The sequence below is a fragment of the Plutella xylostella genome, chromosome 26, assembly GCF_932276165.1.
Source record: "Plutella xylostella chromosome 26, ilPluXylo3.1, whole genome shotgun sequence".
In the NCBI taxonomy this organism is placed as follows: domain Eukaryota; kingdom Metazoa; phylum Arthropoda; class Insecta; order Lepidoptera; family Plutellidae; genus Plutella; species Plutella xylostella.
Window position 1 is genome coordinate 5,678,097 of NC_064006.1, and position 27,150 is coordinate 5,705,246.

General features: G+C 39.4%; 1 protein-coding gene and 1 long non-coding RNA gene across 3 annotated transcripts; both read right to left on the reverse strand.

Moving 5' to 3' along the window:
- Window positions 1-31: 31 nt before the first annotated feature.
- Window positions 32-25,553, reverse strand: LOC105381991 (melanotransferrin). Of its 2 annotated transcripts, XM_048630543.1 has the most exons (17): window positions 25,360-25,553; window positions 25,020-25,210; window positions 24,578-24,700; window positions 24,138-24,293; window positions 23,573-23,671; window positions 23,343-23,377; window positions 22,383-22,549; window positions 21,884-22,028; window positions 21,314-21,535; window positions 20,820-20,928; window positions 19,989-20,171; window positions 18,822-18,992; window positions 18,209-18,378; window positions 17,423-17,566; window positions 8,343-8,530; window positions 2,165-2,324; window positions 32-871 (listed from the first exon to the last, which is right to left on the reverse strand). In XM_048630543.1, the coding sequence occupies exons 1-17, from the start codon at window positions 25,400-25,402 to the stop codon at window positions 601-603; spliced, it is 2,577 nt and encodes an 858-aa protein (XP_048486500.1). In that variant the 5' UTR covers window positions 25,403-25,553; the 3' UTR covers window positions 32-600. The 2 variants fall into 2 exon arrangements, with proteins under 2 accessions (XP_048486500.1, XP_048486499.1); XM_048630542.1 differs by lacking the exon at window positions 23,343-23,377 and having other exon boundaries at window positions 23,538-23,671; window positions 25,360-25,552.
- LOC125490664 lies at window positions 3,663-4,666 on the reverse strand. The gene is made up of 2 exons (XR_007267816.1): window positions 4,244-4,666; window positions 3,663-4,013 (listed from the first exon to the last, which is right to left on the reverse strand). It is a non-coding gene; the product is annotated as an uncharacterized LOC125490664 (long non-coding RNA).
- Window positions 25,554-27,150: the final 1,597 nt, after the last annotated feature.

Below are 27,150 nucleotides of genomic sequence, written 5' to 3' on the forward strand. Positions count from 1 at the left end.
TTTTAAGAGATGATTAATAAAATACTGTTTAAAAATTAAGGCACGGTTTTATTTGAATGTTCATGTCTTAACTTAGTAGGTATTTAAATTATAATTATAAAATAGATCGGGTAAAACAAAGGTATAAAAAGAACATACAATATGTAAAAGTAATACAGTCTAAGGTAGGTACATTGAAAATTAAAATATTAAAAGAATTTGTCAATTTATCTTAATTCTACTAAATATACTTACATATTCTATAAAGGCATTCCTTGGACGGATAGATTTACTATGAGATTCTATGTCTTAAGTTCATCATGATTATTTATTTGCATCGAAGCAAAATATTAATTGGACGCAACATCTTACACACTACATATCCATAATGTACACACTCTGCCAGACTGAGCTAATCTAGAATCATAATTATTTTTAATGTATATATGTATGTAAAATTAAAACAATACTGGTATTCCAAAGATTACACACGCACATTAAAATTTCACTCAATCAAAATTTTTCAAGGTATTTGTGTCAATTATTAATTAGCTCCTACCACTTCTTCATTGCCAATAATAAAATTTAAAAGTTGCCTGATCTAAACTGACGACTTATAGCTTAGCGGACGAACGCTACACAAAACAGCGCCACCGCGATCAAATGTCCGACCACACCGGTCTTATACGCTCCAGACAAGAAGTCCGGATCAGAGGCTATATAGTACGAGGCTTGTGGGGCGTCACAGGAGACTATCCTGGCAGCTCTGATCAAGGCGGTGCCAGCCACGATGTCGGCCGAGCGTTGAGAGTGAGGCAGCGGCATGAGTCGGACGGCCGCGTCGCTGAATATGAGGTCGGAGTAGGGCGGCGGCGAGTAGAACATGCTGAAGCTGGAATGGGAGAATTGGTGGGTTTAGAAACGGTGAGAATTTGAGATTGATTGATTTGTTTTGTCGAAAAGTATATCTGTTGGTTCTACCTTTTTTGGCCTAAGATTTATTTGCCTAATCTCGTATTGCAAAGTAACGTTTGGTCAAAGTCTCGTTTCGCCGAAAATCGTATGGAATAAATCTCGTTTAGTAAAAAGTTATTTCGTATAATCTTGTTTAGTGCCAATTTCTCCATTCTCGGTTAGAGCATAACCAGGGATTAGTGGTTAACTTTTGACACATCTGTCGAGATGACGTTTCATTTAAAAATCAATCCCTGTCGGTTAGATAACCGACAATGGAGAAATTGGCACTTAGCCTAACAATGCTTTGGTCAAATCTTGAATAGCCTAATAATGCAATGGCTAGGTATACAAAGTAATAATATCGTTTGGCTTTCACTTTAACGGAACGTCTCCGTACCTACATAGCGCAAAGTGGTGCCTTGTATTGTTTTCGCTATGTGGGAAACGCCCTGCTCCGCTTTGCTTTTGACGAATATGTGCACCTAACACGCTCCTCCTCGCTTTGATCGTCGTCGCACCTATCTATAGATTTCGATCCTATGGAGTTTTAATGACGTATGTAATAAGTATAATGGTCTTGGACTTTCGATATTGTGATCATTTTATATCGTGATTTTCGGAATTTAAGAAAAGAATTCCACAATTTGTATATGTACTACCTGCTTAATATATTATTAAATAACTTAATACAAGGAGAAACAAGATTACCGATTTGAAAATCAATTTGAGCAAACGAGACTTAGATGTTTCAAGATTGTGCCAAAAGAGTTTTAGACGAAACGAGCCTTAGACTACATAAGGTTTGGCAAAGCGATGATTCGACCAAAAAAGTTTAGACCATACGAGTTATGCGAAACGAGTTTCGGGCAGTAAAGATTAGGCGAGATGAGGGGAACCCATTTTTTTCTTTTTCTTGTATCTGGTATGCGAGTGATAAAATTGGTAAACGAGACTTCAAGTAGAGGCTATTATTGGGTTCTTCTTATCGCGTGGGTGATGAACTTATGAATAATAAGGTGGACTAGGGTTCGTCACCGTGGTGAGAGTATTGGTCAGCCAGGTACGTTTTCAATTAGGTGCACCGGAAGTAAATGTACAAGGTACGGGTTGATATGTCACTCTGGGAGGCTCCTACCATCACCCAGGTAGCCGGTATAAGTTGACCAGTTAGGAGAGATTTTACTTCAAACAGTGGACCCATATTTGCTGTCGCTTATGAAACGCTCACCTAAAATCATCAGTCCTGGACGCCCCGTACAGCTGCTGCGTGTAGACCATCAGGTTGGAGTAGGTGTCCAGCTCGGTGTGGTTGGGGCGGCCCATCAGCACGGAGCCCGGGACTTTGCCGAGATTGCACGTCTTGTACTCGTGCATTTTGGCGCGGGTGCCTGGAATCAGGGTTTAAATGGTTAGGTTATGGTTGTGTTTACGTCAGTAGGGATTTTAGGGGTAGAAGGTTAAAGACGTTGAATAGTGCATATGCAGTACATAGTGCATATCTGAGTACTCTATGCATTAGTGTCACAACCTGATGCTGCCACATCACACAAGAATCACACTCATTACCATCAGCACAAAGTAGCTATAGATTGCCTTGTGGCCACCTGCACGCGTAGCACAGTATGGCGGTGACAAGATATAAATGACAGCTAGTTGCAACAAATTGTGTGATACCAGTTGTCCTCACAAACGCTAACATGGCCAACACGAAATAATCACTACAAGATGTGAGTTACAATTTTGACAGCGAGATTGGAAGATTTGTCTTATTTCCTAACATGGGTGTACCAATTTATCCACACATGTCTCAGTTTGACATTTGTTTAGGTAGCATTATATCACTCAAGTTCGAAGGTGGTGATAACATGTGACACAAATAATTATTTGTTTAATTTTTGTTAATTTCATCCTTGCTCTACAAGAAGAGATGCAGGAAAGGAAAATTACTATAATACTTATAGGAAGGATGATCCGGGACTCTAATAACCCGTTGAAAATACTTTAAAAACAACATTTGTCAAAACACACATCCTCTTTTTTATTTGACTAAAATTATACATTAAGTATATTACTTATATGTAGCGGTGTTAGCTCAGACGGGTAAGCGCCCGCCCCTCACGGAAGAAATGTGGATTCAAATCCTGTCGCTCACATGTGCTAAGAACTTAGATAGATAGACATTAGTTTGTTTGGAAGCAACTCAGTGCATATGTTTGCCCTTAGGAACAAACCACTGATTTTCAGTTGTCTCCCATATACTTTAAGTTTGCCTATTCACGTCAAAGTATGTAGGTAATGAAGTGGCTAATTGAATAGTTTGAATGCTAAATGTGGAGTTCACGAAATGTAAATCATATACATTGAATATGTCCGGCACACCGGGCAGTCAGCGACTGATGCTATGATGACTGGTTGTCCTTTCACCACAGCGACAAACCCTAGTCAGGCTTTATTATTTATCAACAACACACTAACTAAAATGAAGTGGCTAATTGAATAGTTTGAATGTTAAATGTGGAGTTCAAGAAATGTAAATCATAATATAAACTGTACATTTAATAAGTCCGGCACACCGGGCAGTCAGCGACTGATGCTAATCCTTTCTCCACAGCGACAAACCCTAGTCAGGCTTTATTATTTATCAACAACACACTAACTATAAAAAAATAAGTGGATATGCTAGCATGTACAACTAAATTAAATGGTTATAAAAATATAATATTTTCTTTAGGTAAGTAAAACATTTATTAAACTTTTAATTAATAAATTATAAAAAGTATACTATTTCACACACCATAAAAGCATATTAGGTATTCTTAGTTATCAACTATCACAATAATCAGTCTGAACTTGGCCTATATCAGTCATCAAATAGGTCTCATAGTATGTATGCCAAGTTATTCAACTTTTTCAGTTCGGTGCCGCTCCGGTTGATTGTATCACCACAAGGTTGCTGATGTCATCTGACCATCTTCAGGTGGTTTCTGCCAACAAGAGTTCTCCAACCGTGTCTAGGCCATCATTTTCTGACCGGTTTTGACCATCTTCCGTCTTGCCTACGAGCCAATTTCAATGTTCTGTAACAAACAAAAATGTTTCATTAGATTTTAGTTATACTTATGAACTAAGATTATGACTCCTATTGTCATCTTCATCATCATAGCCCATCACGTCCTCACTGCTGGGGTACGGGTTTCCTTCCAATGAATGGCCTAGTTGACCAAGTACTGCCAAGTGAAAAGTTTTTTGAGTTGTTTTGTGTGAATGTGCCCAATTATAATAACATGTGACTGGTACTGGCACTTACCTACTGTTTTTTCCTTCCATTGATTATATAAATATTATTCAGTCAGGCCGTGGGACAAGCATCGTAGATGATATTCTGTTGCGCCCGTCATGATCCTGCCCGAGCTTTTGTCTCAAGGCCTTCTAGCTCCTGGGGCCGGGTAAACGGTGGGTGGGTCATCAGTCAGGTGGCATGCTGTTTTGTTCTTCGTCTCATGGAGCCGGTGCATAGAAATCGTCTGCCGAAGAACTCCCAAGGAATCTGATCGTGCTTGGTCGGGTCGGGAGCAAGCTCGGTCGTATATTATTTCATGTGACGATGTCCAAGAAACTCAAGAAAGTAGTTAATGAGCCAATATGAGTCCATGGGGTAGCGCAATGCAAAAATGCAATGGTAATATTACCAAAATATTTCACTCGAACGCACCAAACAGCGAAAATTTTCTTCAAAAGAGGATGGGCAAAAATATATGGGAGCACCCTCCAATAGCAATAAGACTAACATCGTTGGATAGGTCTTGTCAATAGGAATAACTTTTGCTTTGACAGCTTTGTTGTCACAGTTGTCCGTTCAGAGATATATGACTTATAAGTTCCGATACTCGTCAGTTCATCTTACTGCTATTGGAGGATGGACCACCCTCCAATAGCAGTAAGACTAACGTCGTTGGGTAGGTCTTGTCAATAGGAATAACTTTTGCTTTGACAGCTTTGTTGTCACAGTTGTCCGTTCAGAGATATTTGACTTATAAGTTCCGATACTCGTCAGTTTCATCTTACTGCTATTGGAGGCTGGACCACCCTCCAATAGCAGTAAGCCTAATGTCGTTGGATAGGTCTTGTCAATAGGAATAACTTTTGCTTTGACAGCTTTGTTGTCACAGTTTTCCGTTCAGAGATATTTGACTTATAAGTTCCGATACTCGTCAGTTCATCTTACTGCTATTGGAGGATGGACCACCCTCCAATAGCAGTAAGACTAACGTCGTTGGATAGGTCTTGTCAATAGGAATAACTTTTACTTTGACAGCTTTGTTGTCACAGTTGTCCGTTCAGAGATATATGACATATAAGTTCCGATAGGATAAAATGTAGTTTTATAATTAATGGTGGAGGAGTGTTGTGTTTGTGGTCATCGTATATGGTGACCTCTTTGTGAAGTGACAGTTCACCTGTCACGCTTATTAAGAAAATGGCAGCTAACAAGCAATTGTATTATTAATTACCGCCAACCCGCAATGTATTTTTGAATTGCATCACAATTTGATAATAGTTATGGAAGATTTCCGCAACTGTGTGATGTGTAGGCGAGGCCTTTATCGTGGCAGATATCAGCGACATACTCTGACAGATAATATACCAAGAGCGCAACAACTTGCTGCATTCATACATGCAGAGTTGGAGGTGAGTGTGTCTTCTCGTTTCGTGATCTTATTTTTTTATAAGGGTGTGGCCACACGAGCGTGTGCGAAGAGTGCGCGGGGACGAGGGTAGCGAGTAACTTACCCGCCCCCCTAGTCCCCGCGCACACTTTTCTGCCACGCACAACTCACAAAATTACGCTCGTGTGGCCTCATCCTAATGAAGTAATTTTTTCGACCGAACGACCTAACCTGCATTTTTAGGGTTCCGTAGCCAAAATGGCAAAAACGGAACCCTTATAGTTTCGTCATGTCCGTCTGTCCGTCTGTCCGTCTGTCACAGCCGATTTACTCGGAAACTATAAGTACTACAGTGATGAAATTTGATGGGAATATGTGTTGTATGAACCGCTACAAAAATATGACACTAAATAGTAAAAAAAAGAATTGGGGGTGGGGCCCCCCATACATGTAACTGAGGGATGAAATTTTTTTTTTCGATGTACATACCCGTGTGGGGTATCAATGGAAAGGTCTTTTAAAATGATATAAAGTTTTCTAAAAAACATTTTTCTTAAAGTGAACGGTTTTTGAGATATCAGCTCTCAAAGTCGTAAAAAGTATGTCCCCCCCCTCTATTTTTATAACTACGGGGTATAAAATTCTAAAAAAAATAGAGGTGATGCATGCTAATTAACTCTTTCAACGATTTTTGGTTTGATCAAAGTATCTCTTATAGTTTTTGAGATAGGTTGATTTAACTGTAATTTTGGTTAAGTTATTGTGCTTACTACGGAACCCTTTGTGCGCGAGCCCGACTCGCACTTGGCCGGTTTTTTACAATTTCCAGTTCTTCCTAAGGCACATAGAATAGGCATGCTGTCTGTGTAGAAGCATATATTGGATTTTTTTGTGTCTTTTATTTGTGTAGCTCCGTCAAATAGGCCTGCAGCTTCTGCCTTAAAAACAGTAGCTTTGTTCCCGAAACTGACATAGTATTCTAAGTTAAGTTACGGGCAGAATACACCTCCACCGCTGCCCTTTTTGTTTTTTATCGTCAGTTATTGTCATCCAATATGCCCAGATCTCGTCTGATAGTGTAGATAGTGTAATTATAATAATAAATAATTAAATAATCACCGTGTATTATTTCCCAAGAAAATATTTATTTAACCCCATTATTATTGGAACTTATAAGTCAAATATCTCTGAACGGACAGCTGTGACAACAAAGCTGTCAAAGCAAAGGTTATTCCTATTGACAATACCTATCCAATGACATTAGTCTTACTGCTATTGGAGGGTGGTCCAGCCTCCAATAGCAGTAAGATGAACTGATGAGTATCGGAACTTATAAGTCAAATATCTCTGAACGGACAACTGTGACAACAAAGCTGTCAAAGCAAAAGTTATTCCTATTGACAAGACCTATCCAACGATGTTAGTCTTAATGCTATTGGAGGGTAGTCCAGCCTCCAATAGCAGTAAGATGAACTGACGAGTATCGGAACTTATAAGTCAAATATCTCTGAACGGACAACTGTGACAACAAAGCTGTCAAAGCAAAAGTTATTCCTATTGACAAGACCTATTCAACGATGTTAGTCTTAATCTTAATGCTATTGGAGGGTGGTCCAGCCTCCAATAGCAGTAAGATGAACTGACGAGTATCGGAACTTATAAGTCAAATATCTCTGAACGGACAACTGTGACAACAAAGCTGTCATAGCAAAAGTTATTCCTATTGACAAGACCTATCCAACGATGTTAGTCTTAATGCTATTGGAGGGTGGTCCCAATCTGCCCATTGTCATTTGACGTTTGGTGACATTTAAATTGTCAAAAAACCATAGACAATACAAACAAGAGCCACAAATGAGGGATTTTCAAAAAAAAAGTACGAATGAAATACATATTTCCACAGAGCAGAAAAGTTTCAGTGTCACTGTGGCTTATATCCAATCACACAACTAAAACGAGTCCCATGTACACCCTATGCTAACATTTAAGACTGATATCAAAAAGTGACTCAATTTAAACAGTCACTTCACATGTTGTCTTATTATGGCCATACTAGCCGTGCTGGTTCTACTGTCTAATTCCGATATTGACCCATAATAACTCTGTTCTTATTACCATCAGCACACAGCAACTGCAAGTCATCAGGCAGCAGGTCCCTGGCCCACCACTCTCTCCGCCGCCCGCCCGAAGCCTCGGCGGGGGCGGTGTGTCTCACGAAGGCCACGTCGCACTATAACCACTATTATTTAGCGACCTATTCTAACCACGAAGTATCTTTAGCAACCAACAGATGGCACTATAAGCTAGCTATTATATCCATCATTATTACCGTCGGCACACAGCAACTGCAAGTCATCAGGCAGCAGGTCCCGCGCCCACCACTCTCTTCGCCGCCCGCCCGAAGCCTCGGCCGGGGCGGTGTGTCTCACGAAGGCCACGTCGCACTATAACCACTCTTATATAACGACCTATGGTAACCACGAAGTACTAATCACAACCAACAGATGGCACTATAAGCTAGCTTACCATCAGCACACAGCAGCTGCAAGTCATCAGGCAGCAGGTCCCTCGCCCACCGCTCCCGTCTTCGCCCGCCCGAAGCCTCGGCGGGGGCGGTGTGTCTTACTAAGGCCACGTCGCACTATAACCACTTTTATTCAGCGACCTATCTTAACAACGAAGTACCGATAGCAACCAACAGATGGCACTATAAGCTAGCCATTAAAAAGCTCTCATTACCATCGGCACAGAGTAGCTGTAGATCGTCCGGTAGTAAGTCCCGCGCCCACCACTCTCTTCGCCGCCCGCCCGAAGCCTCGGCCGGGGCGGTGTGTCTGACGAAGGCCACGTCGCCGCCGCCCTCCACCATACAGCGGACCGCGCCCAGGTGCCCGTAGTAGGGTTCGGATGCGTCGCGGCGGCAGCGTCTGTGGGGGGAAAGGATATGATTACGAGGGCTACACCGAAAAGATCGGGAATAGAATACTTAGGAATAAATTAGAGTGAAACCTTTTTGGTGTATCAAATGTAGTGTTTTTTCAAACATAATTCCATTTTCGAATTTTAAAAAAAGTAAAAAATAAAAGAGTATTGACCATTTGAATTTGACAAGTCGGTGTAAAAAATGGAGCTTACGCGGGAACATTTCCGTGCAATAATTTTTCACAACTTTCGTCGAGGTTTATCTCAAGAACAATGTCTCGCCGACCTTGTTTCTATTTATAAACTTGAAGCACCAAGTAAAACGACTATATATCGTTGGTATTCTGAGTTTCGCCGTGGACGTTCCTCTCTTACCACAGTCCCTTCTACTGGTCGGCAAAAAACAGCGGTAACACAAGATAACATCGATGCTGTACGCCAGTTAATAAAAGAAGATAGACATGTGACATACGAGCAGATTCGGGTGGAATATGGTTGGACTAGTAAATAAAAGAGGACCGCTAGAGTCAAGAGATGTTTAATGACTGACTAAATATGGGTTGAGTAACATACAAAGATACATGCTTACACTATGGTTATACACGGGTTATACATGGTATACAGCTAATATATGTTGATAGATACATAGGTACTGCACCTCCGGGGGTACATAAAAAAATAATAAAAATACATTTTTCATTATTTTTATAGCATACAAGATATTATTATAATATTGATTAACATTGATTATTTGATAGTTACATATGGCTTAGTCCTATTTTTATGAACTAACTGAACCTTTCCATCCTTGATTACTTTCACATTACAACCTACATCTTCAAGTACAGTATAGGGACCATCAAACAAAGGATCTAATTTACGCCCTGTTTCATTCTTTAACAAAACCAAATCGTCTTTAGCATATATTACGGGGTTAGCAGATTTATCATACATTTCTTTTCTTTTCTGTTTGCTTATAATCAAATTATTTCGAGCATCTTTAAGAGCTACCTGTAATCTATACTTAAGCTGTAAGGGATAACTATCTATGTTATACAAAGGGTCTATTTCATTATTAATTCTACAAGGAATGTTACATTGTTTGCCAAAAACTAGTTCATACGGAGTATATTTAGTTTCTGTGTGTACTGTACTATTAAAACTAAATGTCCAAAAGGGTAACCAGTAACTCCAAGTGCCGGGATGAGAGTCACATTGGATTCTTAAAAATGCACCCAAGTGTTTGTGTGTATTTTCAAGAGCCCCAATAGACTGGTGATGGTAAGCTGTGGAACATAATTTCTCTATTTCTAATAATTTACAAACCTGTTCCATTGTTGCTGAAATGAACTCCGAGCCTCTATCTGTTGCTATAACCCTGGGAATACCGAATTTTAAAATAAAATTTTGAACAAACTCTTTGGCTACAGTTACTGTTTCTTTATTTTGAATGGGGAATGCCTGTATAAATTTGGTCAACTCACACTGTACTGTAAGAATGTAGCAATTTCCTTCGTCATCTCTATCTAAAGGTCCAACTAAATCTAAGAATATCTTATCGAAAGCCGATGTGGCTGTTGTTGTTATTTGCATCGGTTCTTTAATATAACGAGAATGTTTCATTTTTTGACATTTCGTACATTTTTGTATAAATTCTTGGACGTCCTTTTCGATACCTGGCCAGTAATATCGTCTCTTTATATTGTTTACCATCCTGCGCATACCTGCGTGGCCACTGGTAGGCAGTAAATGGAAGTCGTTAATAATAAATTTCTTTTCGTTCTCGTCGATAATTTTCTTTATACCTCTTATTATGCATATTCGTGGTCCGGACCAATTCTTAATTGAATTTACTTCTTCACATATTTCTCTAATAAAGTTTACATTTTCAACATCTTTTACTATACATATCTCTTTTATACCAATATCTTCACACATTAAACTTAATTTCTTCACAAACTCGGCTCGCGACATTTGTGCTTTGAAATCAAGATTGACACTAATTATTCCTTTACTTTCAATATAATTTAAATATTCATCTTTCTTTGTTATCATATTTTGTTTATTTAATGCATATATTTCTTTTCCAGTCATTAATACTACTTCTACTGAGTCACAAGGTTTTCTCAATATATCCACAACTTTTGGTTGATTAGGCCAATCGTTGCTAGATGTAGTAAGATCATTTTGGATCTGCAATTCATCATCTTTATCTTTTCCTTCCATTCTCTTCTTTTGTGCCCTAGTCATAACATTCATAATCATATCATTCATACTCTTCAATTCATCAGATGTTACACAAATTCTAGATAATGCATCGGCAGCTACATTATCTTTACCTTTTATATAAATAATTTTAAAATCATACTCCTCAAGCAATAATCTGAATTTTAATAACCGGCTGGATGGATCTTTCATTCCAAAAAGGTACACCAACGGTCTATGGTCTGTCATTATTGTGAAGAATCTACCATAAACATACGGCCTAAAATACTTTACTGCCCACACAATAGCAACTAATTCTTTTTGAATAGTGGGGTAGTTTCTTTCTGCTTTATTTAATGGTCTACTGGCATATGCAATAGGCCTTAAATCTTTATTACATAATACAGCTCCAATTGCAGTGCCTGACGCATCTGTTTGGATAACAAACTCGTTATTTTCTGAAAAATCAGGAAATTGAAGAACAGGTGGGGTAGTTAAGAGTGTTTTTAAATTTTGAAATGCATCATCGCAATCTTTAGTCCAAATAAATTGTTCATTTTTCCTACACAACTTATTCAAAGGGCTTGTTATATCTGCAAAAGAAGGGACAAATTTTCTATAATAGTTACAGAATGCAACAAATCTCTTCACTTCTTCAGCGGTGGTTGGGACTGGATAATTTTGTAAAGTACTGATTTTGGTTGGATCTGGTGCTACTCCATTAGCAGAAACTACATGACCGAGATAAAGTATTTCCTTTTTTAAGAACTGTCATTTTTCGGGATTTAATTTTAAGTTGGTTTTTCGTAGTCTTTCGAACACATCTATCAAATTTTTGTTATGCATTTCTAAATTTCTTCCAAAAACTATCAAATCGTCCAGATACACAAAACATTTTTTAAATGTTAAACCCGACATTGCTATTGACATTACACGACTGAAAGAACTAGGACTTGTCTTGAGACCCATTGGTAAACGTTTCATTTGATATTGACCAGTGCTAGTTGTAAACGCAGTGCACTTACGACTATCTGAAGCTAGGGAATCTTGATAATAACCTTGTTGCAAATCTAGGTGGGAAAAGTAGACTGAACCCGAAAGAGAGTCCAGTATCTCAGTTATGTTTGGTAGTGGAAACTTATCATCCTCCACATTTTCATTCAATTTTCTAAAATCCACTACAAGACGCCATTTTTGTTCTTCACCAGAAGCTGTTTTTTTAGGTACTAATAAAATAGGACTGGACCAGTCACTTTGTGATTCTTCTATGATATCATCTTCAAGCATTTTATTTATCTGTTTATTAATTTCTCTTTTTTGAGATTCTGGTAACCGATATGGTTTTACATACACTGGACTGGTGTTTGGTTTTAAAACTATAGCTTGTTCACTAATATTTGTTGTTGATAACTTGTCTCCATCAAGAAAAAATATATCACAATATTTAACGCATATTGACTGTAATGATTTTTGTTCTTCGGCATTCAAATGATTTAATTTTAGGTTATTTAAAAGTTGTTTAGCTCTGTCCATGTTTCGTTTACATTTGTTAAATTTACAGATTTCATACTCAGATAGTAGATGAATTTCAGGTGTAAACACGGGTATACTAATATCATTTTCACTTAAATTCAGTATTTTCACAGAAATTTTTCCCCAACGCGGCTTTACTATTGATCCTGCTAGAAACACATCCTTTCTCAACTCTTTCGCACATACTACACCATCTTCTTTCAAATCATTTTCTAAATAAATATGATGAATTGATTCGGATCTTGCAGGTAGGACTAAAACGTCATCAGAATAAGATTTTGGTTTTTCACAAATACCTAATAAACATTCTTTTCCGTTACTGTTCAAAAATAAAGTATTTTGTTTAAGATTAATTTTCGATTCGTACTTAGCCAAGAAATCTAGACCGAGAATTCCATCTGCCTTTAATGGCAAGTTATTAAAAACATGAAACTTGTGAGCAAACGTATCATTTTCATTAGTAACCAATCTTAAATAAACATGTCCTATCGAGTGAATCTGGCCTCCTATACCGTTGACGACAGTGTCATCTCTATATATGGGAATGGAATGTGGCAATACTTCTTTTCTTATTACCGATAATGATGCCCCCGTATCAATGAGCCAAAAATATTTTTTATTATTTAATCGTAAAGGGACAAAACTGGATAACCCGTCAAAAGATAGAATAGCGTGGTTAGTCTCGAAAAAACTGATTATTTATGCTTTCATTTTCATTTGTAGTAGTGGCATCGCTACTATGTTCTTGTTGTTCTTGCGCCGTGAATACATTTCTTTGGTTGCGATAATTTCCGCGAAATGATGAGTGGCCTCTCTGCATGTTTCCTCGCTGCGGCCCAGCTGCTGATGACGTAAAGCGTCCGCGACCGTTGTAATTCCGATTGTAATTATTAAAGTTTCGGCTAAAATCGTTAGAATTCTGCTCGGCCGCATCCCGTGTACGGTTATAATTCGAATATCCACGTCGCTGCGGTATAAAATTATTAGACCTACCTCTGTTGTATGTTGCTGAAAACTGTAGCACTTCCGAGGAACTCGTTGACATGGTCTCCTCGTCCTTGGCAGCCTGGATCGCCTCCGATAGTGAGCTGTAGTTCCTGGCGGCTATGATTGTACTTAAGCGTGAACTACGCAGGCCGTCTGAAAACCTCTTAATAGCCGTTTTTTCGTTAAGCGGCTTGAGGATCCCATAAGCCTCGGGATTGTCGTCGGATTGCGATATGGTTAGGTCTGTGAATAATTTTTCAATATAACTACCGTATTGGTCGATCGTCCTTGATCCTTGCGTCGCCTGCTGTAAACGTGTTTGGATGGCTGTAAATGATTTTTTCACCAACAAATGCTTTTTTAAATCTTTTATTAATTCCGAAACTGAAGTATACTGAGTCAAAATACGTAATTTTGCGTTTTCGGACAGTCTGCTTTTCAGTACAAATGTTATCAAAAGTGACTTACCAGTTTCATTCAGCATACCGGCGTACATCTCGACAGCATCGATCATTTTCTTGGAAGTGGCCTCCTCGCCGTCCATCACCGGGATCAAGCTGCATGCGGACTTTAAATCAAACTCCATTGTGGCTGAACAAAAATCAGAACTAGAAGGCAAAACACACAAACTAGTTATTTCCGTATAAACCGACCTTATTTTACTATATAACTGAGTACACTCATAAAATAAACCCTTTTCTTCATCAGAAATATTTAAAATAATATCCTCACACTCATTAACAATTTCATTAGCCTGTTCTAATTTAACTGTGGTAGTTTTACAACTGTACCTTGATTTACCCTTTTTTATTAAATATTTTCTAATCTGCACAAGAGTATTATAGTATTCATTTAAAGTATTTTCCATCACACATTCTAAATTGTTATACTGTTATATTTATCATTATAGGTAAAATTATATTATAAGGAATAAATGCAAATAAACAATTTGATTAAATCATACCCTTAATTATTATTAATTGTCCATAAAATCATACCGTGATAAAGTTCATCAGTCAGGAATGCGCAACAATTCCATTTACGTTCGGGAGTATCGAGTTCGCGGAGGTAAACGCGCACTTATTAACACCGTTTCGCTTCACTATTCATTTATATTACGAGCACTATTATGTAAGTATATTTTTTTTTAAACACTCAAACACTTGAAGAGACCCGACGGGCTGCTTCCTCGCGCCCTCGGTACCGGGCTTCCAGACGTCGATCAGCAATCGCTTCTACTCGCTGGTTCAAGCACCTCTCCAGCTTGATTATTATTTTGTAGACTGCATACAGCGCTAGCATAATTAATATAGCCATAACAGTCCAAGACAATAATGTCATATTTTCCTTCAAGGGGTGTTCCACATTCGTAATAGTATTGGAATATCCAATTTGTGACAAAATGTCCTGACGCGGAGGGGCGGGTGTTGTAGATTTAGTATTGCCCATTTTCACGTAATATTTATATAATTATTTAAACATTTTATTCACACACGAGCGCGATACTTTTTGAGAATGTCTATGTCTATCCCGCGAACCAAATACGGCATGGCAAGGTCGCCATGGAATATGGTTGGACTAGTAAATAAAAGAGGACCGCTAGAGTCAAGAGATGTTTAATGACTGACTAAATATGGGTTGAGTAACATACAAAGATACATGCTTACACTATGGTTATACACGGGTTATACATGGTATACAGCTAATATATGTTGATAGATACATAGGTACTGCACGGGCTTCTCTCAGCATTGGTATGACAGCCATTCAAACCATTTTACATGAAGAACTGGGTGTCAAGAAGTTAGTTTCGCGCTGGGTGCCCCACCGTTTGACCGAGGAACAAAAGTCGGCTCGTGTTAATTGGTGTCGATCTGCTCTGCAACGGTTCAATGGAGGCAGTTCAAATGCTGTCTACAATATCGTCTCTGGTGATGAATCGTGGATTTATTCATATGAGCCCGAAAGAAAACATCAATCGGCAGTTTGGGTCTTCGAAGGTGAGGTCAAGCCAACAAAAGTTATTCGCTCACGCAGCGTGTCGAAAAAAATGGTCGCTTCGTTTGTATCGAAAACTGGCCATGTGGCTACGATTCCATTACAAGAACAAAGGACGGTTACTGCTGATTGGTACACAACAGTTTGTTTGCCGGAAGTCGTAAGAGAACTTCGTAAAACTAACCCGAATCGTCGTATAATCCTTCACCACGATAATGCAAGCTCTCATACCGCTCGTAAAACAAGAACGTTTTTAAATATGGAAAACGTGGAGTTGATGGACCATCCTCCGTATAGCCCTGATCTGAGCCCCAATGATTATTTTACATTCCCAAGAATTAAAGATATGCTACGTGGTCAACGGTTTAGCGGCCCAGAAGAGGCGGTCGAAGCTTACAAATCAGCTGTTTTGACAGTATCCACTTCAGACTGGAATTACTGTTTCAATGATTGGTTTAATCGAATGAAAAAGTGCATTGAATGTCACGGAGACTACTTTGAAAAACAATAAAAGTAAATAATATTATGATATCTTTGTACTTTTTTCTATTCCCGATCATTTCGGTATCGCCCTCGTAAAGTCTTTATTTGTAATGGAAAAGAGTAAGTGTCTCTGCAACGGATAGGTACATTTTCATATAAAATGAATTACGGCATCTGAGCGGCAGGTAGAAAAATAAAACGGCTTAGCGTCACTCCAAGGTCCTTGGATAGGTAGGTTGGATCTGATTATAAACTTATATTATTCAACTAGCTGTTCACTTCACAATATCTCGTGGGATTCTTGGTATAAAAAGTACCCTGTTTCACTCTATCTGTCGATGAAAAGGGGTATAGTTAGCTAAAAGAGGGTGACTACAGTTAGTTATTCTGAATAGCTTTTTGTTCTCCAGCTTATAGAAATTCGTGAAATTTGTCACTCCCTTTCGGCTTCCTATGCCCCTTTTAACACTTTTAAAGTAATTGTTCCTAATAAAATCATGTTAGAATATAAGAAAAACAAAATTAACCTATTCCATTATTGTAAAGTCTTAGATATATACGACAAACTAAAATTACAAACGCTTATCGAGGAAGACTGTAATAAAACATTTCTGAAAAAAAAGGAACGTCCTACTAGACTACGTAAGCTAAGTTATATGCCCATGTATATGTCGCAGGCATCTGGTTTAATCTCCTGTTTGATTGAACCGCTAGCCCGTTCATTGGATGACGCTACTCAGTTGAATGACTAAAGAACAACTCGTCAAGTGGTTGACTGTAACGTCCAACGTCTTGACTGAACGTTATTCAGCGAAGTCGTTAAATGGGATATAGTATAGCAACTTTGTAATGTCTGGTTAGGATGAACATGACCAGACAAGAGTCAAAAAAAAGACTATGTTACAAAGCTCTCATCTCACAAATTAACTAAACAATAACAATAAACGTACCTTGATATTGTTGTTCATAATTATCCAGTTCCAGCACATTTTTTTCTTTGAAACTATCCGCCGGCGGTGTAATAATAGGTAAATCCATGTTGTCACACTATTTTAACATAAATAACGCACTTTAAAGCTAATTTATTTGCAAAAAATAATAATACAAGTGCTTTTTGAGTCAGCTGTTCGCTGTTAGACGCCATATTTGTTTTATTCACCACCTGACTGATTTTAAGTCCGCTAACTAGTTGGACGTTTTGTGACGCTTGTACAATCAACGTTCGGCCTAGTCATACAACTGAATAGCGTCATCCAATGAACGGGCTAGCGGTTCAATCAAACAGGAGATTAAACCAAATGCCTGCGACATATACATTGCCTAGATATAATAACACTTATGGAACTAGGATATGGATGTATTTTTTGCCGGATATTGTCAACGAACTTCCTAACGACCTTCAGAATCTATATATAAATAGCAATATTCATAAGTATAAAGGTAAGATAAAAGATTTTCTTGTTAAAAATAAGACATCTAGGAACTGTAATAGATAAGTTAATTGTTAGATACTTAAGTAGGTAATGTAACTCTGTTTCGTTTAAATTAGTTAAGTAATTAGTAACTTTCTGCCAGTAACACTCGCTGCTACAGATAAACCTAGTGGTTTCCGATAGTGGCTAGATAGAATTAAGTAAAAACATGTAATTGGGATAAATAAATGATTAAAAAAAAAAAAACACCCTGTATACCTGAAGGAGGCTCCATGACACAGATGGCACAGGTTCTCGTGAGGCACGCTATTGGAGTCGACATATTCGCTGCTGAGCGCGCCGGGGGCGCACGACTTGCTGAAGTATTGAGAGGCCGCGTGGGCTCCGTCGCAGCCGTACGATCTGTAAGGGAAATGGACGGTTTAGACATGAAAATGTAGTTTGTTTGCAAATTAGTGTGAATTGGAATTTTGTTATTTTTACCTGAAACTTTTACAAAATACAAATAGGACTGGGCCCATAACCTGTTGTTATTGGAACTTGGTCTAAAGGTCGAGGATTGAAAAGATTATTAAAGATTTATTAACAATAATGTATTCGCAGAGTATATTTCAAATGTGCACATCATAGACGAGGCAATTCGTATATCGAATAGATATTAGACTATGGTACTTGTGTCCTGAGAATAATGTTCAACACATAGGTATTTAGATTACATCGGGGAATAGATAACAGCCCGTATTTAAAACACTATTCATGCGTGTTGTACTCGTTATGTGTTTGTGTGAACAATGTAAATATGTACGTACGCCATGGACCAATATCTGAGAGCATCTTATAACAAGGTGAACGCTTCATAGGTAGGTACATAGAAGCTTTTCCAAATGAAATGCACTGTATTTATTACTACCTGATCCATCCGTTAGAGATCATGTAAGCGAGCGGGTAGAGCCAGCCGGCCGCGTGGCCGATGCCCGTGTGGCAGGACCGCTTGCCTCGCAGGTATGTCACGTCGTATATACACACATACGTCACTCGGCTCACCTGATCCATCCGTTAGAGATCATGTAAGCGAGCGGGTAGAGCCAGCCGGCCGCGTGGCCGATGCCCGTGTGGCAGGAGCGCTTGCCTCGCAGGTATGTCACGTCTGTGTCCGGGTCTTGCTCTTTGGCGACCGCGACGGCGTAGTACCAGTTATCGCCGCTTGAGTATACCTGGGAAGGAGGGGATGGTTTGAATAGTATGTTTCATATGGTGTTATTTCTAAATACCTAAGTCATCACTAGTGAGTAATTGTCTTGAATACTGTTGATATATCGTGAAGTCGTGCTACAAAACGGTGTTCTTCAAACAAAACAAACACGCAACTCTTAAATATTCCACATCAGGACAGCCCTGTACTTGTACTTGTGTAGTAGGCTTAAGAGCCCTGTTTCACTAGGACGCCATGGCGGCGGTATCTAAGCAGTTAGTATTGAAATATATGGTACCTACCTCACTTGGCGACTATGTAACATCGCCATGGCATCCTAGTGAAAGCAGGGCTCTAAAGCCTACTATACACATACCGGTAATGCCGAGCGACTATGCATTGTATACCGCCGGCATTGTGTGTGGGAGCCTTAAGAACATGCATCTAGAATATTCTAGAAGCTACCTCCTGCATGAAGGGCGCGAGGCGGTGCGCGGCGGCGGCGTGCAGCATGTCGGCGGGGTCCAGCAGCGCGAAGTCGCTCGCGCCGTCCGCGATGGCGCGCGCGCAGTGCCGCGCCGAGTGGCCGCGCCAGCAGACCAGGGTTGGGGAGAGGTACGCCGCTTTTAGCGCCACCTGTGGGAGAAGAGTTGTTGAGTTAAGTATTGCAGAAGGGCTAGTAAGGGGCGCATTTAAGACGTGACAAAAGTTTTGCATCGCCGTCACTCACATCGCGCAGCCTCAAGAGTGAGCGCGACGGAGAACTTTTGTCACGTCTCATTAGCGCCCTGTGCTACAGGGCCAGATCGATTATCATTGACACGTTTTACTTGTGAATATGTGTCGAGGTGAGGTAGGTCGCTTTTAACGCGATCTGTCCCTGTGGTACATAAATGTCACTGTCCATAAGCGATCAATACGACGCAGTGATTGATGGATCATGCATTATCGGGTTTATGGTCTTCGACAACGGACTCATGGCACGAAGCCTGGTGGTAGAAAAATAGCCTTAAAATATCCAACATACCCTCATTTTAACCTTAAAATATCAACCTACCCTCATTTTAATACACTTGTCCATCTCCGGGTCGCTAGTGACACATAACACGGCTCGCTTCACGGGGCAGTCTCGGATGCCGGTCACCGCTCGTTCTGCCTGGTTGCCCACGTACTGTATACGTAGCATCACCGCCATGATGTTATAAGCGCATTTTTTGACAAAAACACGTGGCGTATATCGTTAGAACCGCCTGATTTCACTGATTCTAACTGTATAGTTATCGATAATCTAGCTTTATTTCTCAAAAATTCCAACCTACCCTCATTTTAATACACTTGTCCATCTCGGGGTCACTGGTCACACACAGCACGGCTCGCTTCACGGGGCAGTATCGGATGCCCGTCACCGCTCGTTCCGCCTGGTTGCCCACGTACTGTATACGTAGCATCGCCGCCATGATGTTATAAACGCGTTTTGTTATGGTTTCATAGGCATAATGTCATAACGGATATTTTTTCCAAAAACAAGTGCTATTCACCGTTAGAACCGCCTGATTTCACTGATTATATATGTATATCTATCGATCACCTACCACAATTTCTCTAAAAATAACCTCAAAACATCCAACGTACCCTCATTTTAATACACTTGTCCATCTCCGGGTCGCTAGTCACACACAGCACGGCTCGCTTCACGGGGCAGTCTCGGATGCCGGTGACCGCTCGCTCTGCTTGGTTGCCCACGTACTGGTTGTTGAGGATGTGCTTGGCGGATTGCTCATCTTCTTTGAGTATGCGGAAGTTTATTGTGGCGTCCTGTTGAATATAATTATGTTATAAGTTTTTCGAACATAGGTGAACTTAATGCGAATAGATTATCTTTCAGTAGCTTTGAGTGTTGCGGAGAAAGTTATTGTGGGTAATGCAATAGACCGAGAGGAGCGGAGTGGATTACTAGTCAACATTTTATGTCGTATATTTTATGAGGATCTTCTGATCCTCGGCTAGTACGGGGCGCATTTAAGACGTGACAAGAGTTTTGCATCGCGCTCACTCGCATCGCGCAGCCTCAAGAGCAAGCGCGACGGAGAACTTTTGTCACGTCTTAATAGCGTGCCGTGCTACAGGGCCAGGAGAATATAGGGGTACTCACGACAAGCGTGGTCTTATTAGTGGCCAAATGGTGGCATCTGCCACCATTGATGATAATCAAAAACAAACTATATAATTATAGCTGTTCCCGCGCGCTTCGCTTCGCCTTAAAAAGTTTTCCCGTGGGAATTCCGGGATAAAAATAGCCGTAGCCTATGTTCTTTCCCAGGGTCTAGACCGTATGTATACGAAATTTCATTCCAATCCGTTCAGTAGTTTTGGCGTGAAAGAGTAACAGACAGACAGACAGACAGACAGACAGACAGACACAGTTACTTTCGCATTTATAATATTAGTTAGGATTAGGATTACCTGCAGCAAAAGGTCGGTAGTCCCGTTGGACTCGAACAGTTTGAAGGGCAACTCTATCGGCTTCCCGTTCCCGTCCACTCGCATCTTGAATGGCGCCGCTGTGCTTACTCTGAAACATAATAATAATAAGATACTAATTGCCTTATAAATGGGATGAAACTGTAAACTATTCCAGATGTTTAGTTGTTTTATTGCCGCAAAAGTTAAAATCCTGTTTGGCATTTCAGCGCTAAAACTTTGTTTTACGAGTGTCTAGTTTGGTTATGAAGTTTGTGGTAAGACCAATAGCCAACAATCTCTCGATAGATAGGCTGTGATTTACTACCCACAATAATATTTCTTGTAATTATGTTCAATAGAAAAATATAAACGTTTGAGAGAGATTCGCTTCACCTTTTCAAAAGCGGCACATAAAGTTTAGTTGCCTATTGTTTGTGTATGGCACATAAATTCAGTACAAAAAAGACAAAGATATCAATATTAATCCAACATACCCATTCATATCAACCTCATACTCCTGCCTGTTGTAACCACTCTGCTGTATATCATTCCGTTTGAACGGATCGTACGCAAACCGGTTGAACTCCGTCGTCGACTGCACGTTGCCGTATTGATCGTACAACCGGCTCTGGTAATCGGACGTCCGGTTCGAGTTCTTGTTCAGAGAGTTCGGCTCTCCGTAGAGCGTGATCAGTTTCTTTAGAATGTTCTGGTATCTGAGAATAAATTAGTTTAGCATTAGTACATATTAGGGAGAAAGTTCAAATACGGAAATAATATATGGCACATGAAAATATTCAAGCATCGGTATTGTATAGTAGTTCCCGAGTCTCAATGATGATGTAACTTATACAATGTGGCCTAATCCTTACTAAGATGACAATTAATAGCACCTAATATTCATTTTTGCCGCTCTCCCACTGAGTGACATGTGACCAATATTGCACAGTAGTGAAGGGTCGATTACACCTAACGATTACAGTGGCGAGTCAGTTTCCTCGGACGAGGATACTGACTCGCCACTGTACTCGTCAGGTGTAATCGACCCTTGAGAGTGACAATACCTCTCCCGTTGTCTGAGGGACGCGGCGCTGCTGGTGACCAGCGCGTCGGCCGGCACGCGGCCCCAGTTGCAGCCCTCCCACTGGTTGACGGGGCGCCGGGAGCCGTCGCGGCAGAGCAGCTCGAAGTGGTCTTCTGTTATACCACCTGGGGTGAAGAGAGAAGAGTATTAGTATGGGGAAATGTTTGGAGGTGCTACTAGTAGAAGATGAGGTATTTCTGGAAATAGCCAGGAGAAAATTAAGGCTTCTCAAAGTTACTTTTTGGATTGTTAACAATTTTCAAACCTATAGTTTACTTTCTGAAAAAGACTTGCATGAACAATTCTTAGATAGCAGTTCTTGCTATGGTTGTGTCTATAACATAGCCGATCTTACAGGGTTCTAGATTGACGACTCCCTGTTTATTAAAGGTACTTCTGCCGTATAACAATCACTACAATTACTCTGCTATTCATTTCAGAATTTTATAGGAACCATCTCTAAAAACGTTATTCCTCACCCAGTATCCTCCTAGACAGCAGCGCGTGCTGTATGGTGGTGTCCTTCACGAAGGCGATCTCCCCGGACGCGTTGGCGACGAGGCAGCGCAGCGCGCCCTCGTAGCCCGCGTAAGGGTCTTGGAGAGTGCAGCGAATGCCCGCGCCGCCTGCGCAGAGGCGGCATAGTCTGGGGAGAAAGGGGGGGATGAGTTTGGGGGTAGCTTTTTATACCTACAGGTATTTATGGACCTTTGGAATTGTATAAACGCATGTGGTTGTGGATGCGTGGTCTGTGTGTTGGACTGTGTGTTTTTTCTATACAGAGATCCTTAAAGCAACCTTAGGACACTAATCCGTTGGGACAAATGAAAGCTTTTATGAATAAAGCATTTATTTCCACTTAAAAAATATACCTAAAAAGTGTTGGTGACAAGTTGATTTAACCTCTTTCGGTTATCTATACTATACCCATATATGGCCAAGTCTGGGAAGCTCACCCATGTCATGGGACCCGCGGTGTACAATAAGCTGCCTATTGCCATCACGGAAGCACCGAGCCATGATCAGTTCGAGACCGCACTAAAACGCTGGCTTGTCGAGCAAGCGTTCTATAGATTTGACGAATTTATCAAGTGAATGTTGTAACTACCTAGTTAATCTTTTATTTAGTTTAAATTAATTTTATTAACTTATTTACACATTGTATAAAAATTATAATCTTTATAATCTTATAATTATATTGTGACATCTACTAAAGGAAATTAATTATTGGTAATTATAAATTATTATTGTATTATTATGTATTTAAATTTTGACATGTAATCGTAATATTATGAATAAATGACTTATGACTTACTTACCACTTTTGTTGACAGACACGCGAATAGAGCGAAATATCACAAGTCCGTCCGCCACTATCACATTGTTTCTTTACGCCTGTACATTACACCAAACTTATAACACCCCTAAACGAGACTTACTGGTCAGAATTATCCCCAATAGGGTTGTACATGTCCTTGAGCGAGTTGGGCGCGCAGGAGTCGCCGAAGTAGCTGATGGCGGACTTGACGTGTTGATTCCGCGAAATAGCATGAGTGCGTCCGCCATTATGACATTGTTTCTTTACGTTTGGACATTACACCAAACACAAATAAACACCCCTAAGTTAAACTTACTGGTCAGAGTTGTCCCCAATAGGGTTGTACATGTCCTTGAGCGAGTTGGGCGCGCACGAGTCGCCGAAGTAGCTGATGGCGGACTTGACGTGGTTGTTGCAGTCCGTCACCTTCAGACCGCCTTCTTGCATCAACTGGGGGAGGGAGAGGGATGATGTAGTAGGATTTGATAGTTAACGCTTTATAAGGCTCTGGGAAATATATTATTTCCATTATATTTTGAACTAGGTATATGAAAGCAAAAATTAAGGTCCAAAACCAATTAAATATTTTAACTTACTCTACCTTATGATAAGCCTTTTTAACAGGTTATTTAAGGCTACTACAATAGTGCAATTGAAAATATATCTGGAAAATCCAGGGTGCTTACTTAATTTCCATCAAACACTTTAAATTTGAAAAGAGCTTAGATTTCTTGTTAGATCTGAATTTAATACACCCACATCCTCAGTAGGGGGTAGTCAGGTAGTCATTGCCATAATCTTCAGGTTTTTCACTAACCATGGATCAGAATGCTTGAGGACAGTCTAGTGCCGTACCCTGTGAGAGGCATGTATCAAGCAGTAAACGCTTATTAGCTAAAAATTACAATTTACTTACTACATGTATCGGCATGACCCATCCGGCCAGCGCCCCGACGCCGGGGAAGCAGGCTCGCACCCCACGGAGTGCATGCAAGCTGCCCTGAACTTGAGGTAGACCACCCTTGTTGATGACTGCCACTGAGTATTGGTAGGACTCACCGCGTCCATACAACTGTAAGATAATGTACATGGTTTTAAAGTTGGTTTTAGCTGGGCAACAGGTAGCTGAACTTGTGAAACTTAGCATGCTGTGTGGGGTTGATTCATAGATTTATAGTTGTGCAAATATAAAGTAATGATAAGGTAATGGTAGACAAAATAAGAAGTATTGCAGACCAGTGATACCAAAGATATAATGAACATCCATCCATCTTAATGAAAGAAGTGGTTAAAATAACTCAAATTAATCAATATTTTTAACAGCCAAAACAGAGGACACCCAAATAAATTTCTCACCTCCTGCACAATAGGCACCAGTGAGTGGAACCGCCCGGCGACATACACATCCCCAGCGTCAAGTGCCACGAGGGATGCCTCGCCGCGGTCCACCCAGGTCATGCACTCTTCTGTGTCAAATGCCTGTAAAAGTTCAATTTATTTTTAAAGAATTTTCACTAAAAAAAAGTAAGACTTCTTGTGGTTCATTAGTAAATACTGAACATAACTGTTAACTGTAAATACTACAGTTTATTTTGGCTATTTCTGTTTAAATTCTTAAACATAATTTTTGCCTAAATATTGTGGTATCAATAAACCATCAACAACACATAACAACTACAATGATTTATCACTATTCTTCTTCTTACTGTGACAACAACAAACAAACAGCATCACGTATGTTACCAGAATTAGGCAATCGATAAGTGACAGTAAGCAAGTAAGCAAATAAACAGCTCACCTGTTTGCACTTTATCTCAATAAAGTCCCGGCCAAACAGTCCCTTGTCAAGTAGCACTGCTGCAGCCAGCTTCTCGCATTTCTGCTGTTCTAGGACCGACTTGGTGCACCACGAGAGGACATCCTGCCCCTCCACTGAGGGTTCCGTTACGCTGTTGCCCACGGCATCCAAGTAACTACAGCTTGCATGAGCTGAAATGGTCCAAAATATTCATTTTAAATCACAGTTACATAGAATGTGGAACTTGAATATAGTGTTTTAGTGTTTAAAGCAAGAATACAAGGGTAAAATGCCGAAAATGCCGAAGAAATGGCAGTTAACGCAAGAAAACATTACTCACCGACAAGTAGAGCTAAAAGTGTGGAAAAATAGGGGAGATTCATTTTACTACTATAGTTAAAAGATAAGTATTGAAGGGTTGCGGTTAATAAGTTCTTAATAAAGCTTTTTACACAAGAAATACATTTTATTCCAACAAGATAACCACACCCGAAAAAATCGTTTGTTGTTAATTTTATATTTTTAAAACATAGACAACAATTTTTTTTTTTTTTTAATATTAGGTTTAACGGCCCTGGATACGTGTCCTTTTGAGCCAACACTTGTTAGTTCACTTCACTTCACAGTTTGTTTATTGTATTTATGATGTATTTATATAGCGGTGCATAAAACTTCTGGTCAGCCAAAAGATCTTGGAGGCGTGTAGGTACTTCATCATCATCACAAACACTTTGTAGTTCAGTCACGAGTATCAGTCTGTGAACACCAAAACTTTGACAGTTAAATATCGTGATTTAAATCAGCGTTATCTTCTTCACAAAAAGTGCATTTCGAATCTTGAACTAAGTTTAATCTCTTCAGGTGAGTCCGGGTCTGGCAATGGCCAAATCTCATTCTATTTATGGTGGTAATGAATTTCCGACAATCAGCTGTTTTATTGCGGTGGTACCAAGGTTGGGCGGGCGGGCTTCCTTGGATATCAGCATACCATCTTCCCTTTTCTTTGCTCGTCTCTTTCCAATAATCATGCCACAGTAATTTCATTTTGTGCTTCAGTTGAGAGTGGTAGTCAGTAAAAGGAATCTTTAGGTCTGTGGAGTGATCTTCATTGTGTTCATTTCTGGTTGCTTGGTCAACTATCTCATTTCCAGTGGATCCTCTATGAGATGGTACCCATACAAACTCAATAGTTTTACCAGTGTTGTACAAATCGTTAATTACATTCTTAATATTAATTACTAAATAATTTACAGAATATTTAGAACAATTATTTTTTAATGCAGTTAAAACACTTAAGGAATCTGAGAAAATAATAAAGTTTTCAAATACAATATTTTTAACATACAAAAGAGCTTGATAAATGGCATAGCTTTCAGCTGTAAAAATGCTACATTTACTGTCCAACTTAAAACATTTGGTAGATTTATTTTGAGGATCATAAAATGCTGATGTTACTCTATCTGCTGACTTAGACCCATCAGTATACAGAGAATACAAGTTATTAGTATCTAAAAATTGCAGTAGCTCAGCCTGACTATTAAAATTTTGTTTATTTACAATAATACTATTAAAATGAATATTATAGCCATGTCTGTAAAATGGCCATAAAGAGTCTTTGTACATATTTACAGTAATAGACTTTAAGTGAATTATGGTACGAAGTAATTCTGGGATATTACCCAATAATAATTGAGATCTATTTAAATATGGGCCCAAGCTATTAAATGAAATATTATGTTGAGTTGGAAGAATTCTATTTAAGACACAACTATTATCTGATGCTATTATCTTAAGGCAAAAGCGTTCAGCTATTTGAAATCTTCTGAAATGCAGAGGGGGAATGCAGGTTTCACATTGCATAGCATTAATGGGGGTGGAGCACATAGCACCAGAAATTATTCTTAATGCTTTATTTTGTATGATATCCAATTTCTTTAAGGTAGTAATATTTGCATTCATATAAGCTAATGAGCTGTAGTCAAAGTGACTACGAACTATGCTTTTGTATAACATTGATAATATCTTTGGGTCAGATCCCCAATGAACTCCAGCAAGAGATTTCAATATATTCAGTCCTTTACAAGCATTTTTAATTATATAATTAATATGAGGTTGAAATGTTAGTCTTTGA

Excerpts from the sequence above, each read along its gene's own strand:
- LOC105381991 (XM_048630543.1), bottom strand. The coding sequence starts at position 25,402 with ATGAATCTCCCCTATTTTTCCACACTTTTAGCTCTACTTGTCG. Across the intron at positions 24,701-25,019 it reads TTGAGATAAAGTGCAAACAG|GCATTTGACACAGAAGAGTG; the intron begins GTGAGCTGTTTA and ends GAACTTTTACAG. Across the intron at positions 18,379-18,821 it reads TCGCGCCCTTCATGCAGGAG|GTATACTCAAGCGGCGATAA; the intron begins GTAGCTTCTAGA and ends CCTCCTTCCCAG.